The 1,493-nt window shown below is 69.4% G+C and overlaps 1 protein-coding gene across 1 annotated transcript in view; it reads left to right on the top strand.

Annotated features, from left to right (window-relative positions):
- LOC104986028 (protein HIRA) overlaps positions 1 to 1,493 on the top strand; it is a 37,082-nt gene that overhangs the window by 29,618 nt on the left and 5,971 nt on the right. The window contains exons 17-18 of the mRNA XM_010836441.1: positions 80 to 184; positions 1,264 to 1,412. Of these exons, the coding sequence (XP_010834743.1) occupies positions 80 to 184; positions 1,264 to 1,412 (254 nt within the window). The remainder of the gene's footprint in view (positions 1 to 79; positions 185 to 1,263; positions 1,413 to 1,493) is intronic.

Below are 1,493 nucleotides of genomic sequence, written 5' to 3'. Positions count from 1 at the left end.
CCTGCCTCTGTGGCGCGCGTCTGCCCTGCGGTCCTCAGAGAGGAGAAGCCGGGGCTCAGGGACGCCTCTGCTCTTGCAGTCGCCCGCCGCCCTGACCGCCGAGAAGGACACTGTGTGTGTGTCCGTCCCAGCACCCGCGCTGAAGCTGCCAATGCCAGGCCCCCAGAGAGCCTTCACCCTCCAGGTGAGCTTGCCCTGGGCCGCGAGCCTGCAGCTGTCACAGACTCGGGCTGCTTCCATGCGGCCCCCTCACCTTCAGGGGCACTGTGGCTGATCCGAGCAGCCACCCAGTCTTACGGAGCAGCTAGCCTCTTTGGGGACCCTGCACCTCCCCCGTGGCCTGTCCTCCAAGGCCTGCTGCCCCCCTGGGCGCCCAGCTCCTTAAGACCCACCCCAGGGGTCCCTTCTCCCAGAAGCCTCCTCAGTCTTGGCCCTGGGCCTTGGGCTCAGTGCCTGGGGCGCCAACCCGCCTGCGGGCCTGCCCACGTCGCAGCCCCCGGCACAGGTGGCCGTGATGGGGAGTGAGGTCTGTTCTCAGCACACACCTGGGGCTGGTGGTCCTCCCCAGAGGCCCCGGCCTCACACGCCGTACCCTCACCCTGGGGACCCCCATGCCAGTGGGGCATGCTGCCCTGCCCAGGCTGCCCTCGGGGTCTCCGGGTGGGGCCTCCGGTTCTTTCCATGAGTGGCTGGTCCCCCACCCCAGGGCCTTCCCCGTAGCGCCAGGTGGGACTGTACTTGGTTTCCGGGGGCCTGGCCAGCCCTCCACCCAGCTCAGCTGCTGGGGCCTCCCAAGTGCCGGCGCTCCTGTCTGCCCATCTGGAGCCGATGCCAACCCGCACCGTCTCCCCACACTCACCTGGAGGGACAGCGGGCTCTCGCAAGCACGCTGGGCACCTTGGGCGTCCCAGACCTCCTCCAGGAGTCGACCCGCCTCCGTGCCTGCCACACCCCACAGCTGTTGAAGGCTACGTCCCCCAGCTCTGCTCTCGAGCCAGGCCCTCCCGCGCTTCATTTTCTTGGCCAGTCGCCTGTGGCCCTGCGTCCCCTCTCCTGAGTGGGGGTGGCGGGATCGAGAGGCTTCAGTCTTCAGCTCTGGCCCAGCGTGTCCACTCCACAGGTGGAGGCCCGGCGGCCACCTGCTCCCAGCACCTGTCCTCGTGACCACCCCTCCTGACCCCCCACTCGGTGGTGGCAGCTCTGTCTGCCCCAGGGCCCGCGTCTGAGGCCAGCTCCACTGAAGATTTGTCTTGCCTACTCCAGGTGAGCTCCGACCCCTCCATGTACATCGAGGTGGAGAACGAGGTGACGGCCGGCGGGGGCCTGAAGCTGAGCCGCCTGAAGTGCAGCCGTGAGGGGAAGGAGTGGGAGACGGTGCTCCCCGGCCGCATCCTCACGGCCGCCGGCAGCGGGTAAGGGCAGGGCCTTACCCCAGGGCACACAGGGCGGCCCCTGCACTGCGCCCGGCCTGCCGTGTCCCTGGGCTCCCCCGA

Source organism: Bison bison, unplaced genomic scaffold (genome assembly GCF_000754665.1).
Source record: "Bison bison bison isolate TAMUID 2011002044 unplaced genomic scaffold, Bison_UMD1.0 scf7180017845671, whole genome shotgun sequence".
In the NCBI taxonomy this organism is placed as follows: domain Eukaryota; kingdom Metazoa; phylum Chordata; class Mammalia; order Artiodactyla; family Bovidae; genus Bison; species Bison bison.
This window is presented reverse-complemented; position numbering and strand designations above follow the sequence as displayed.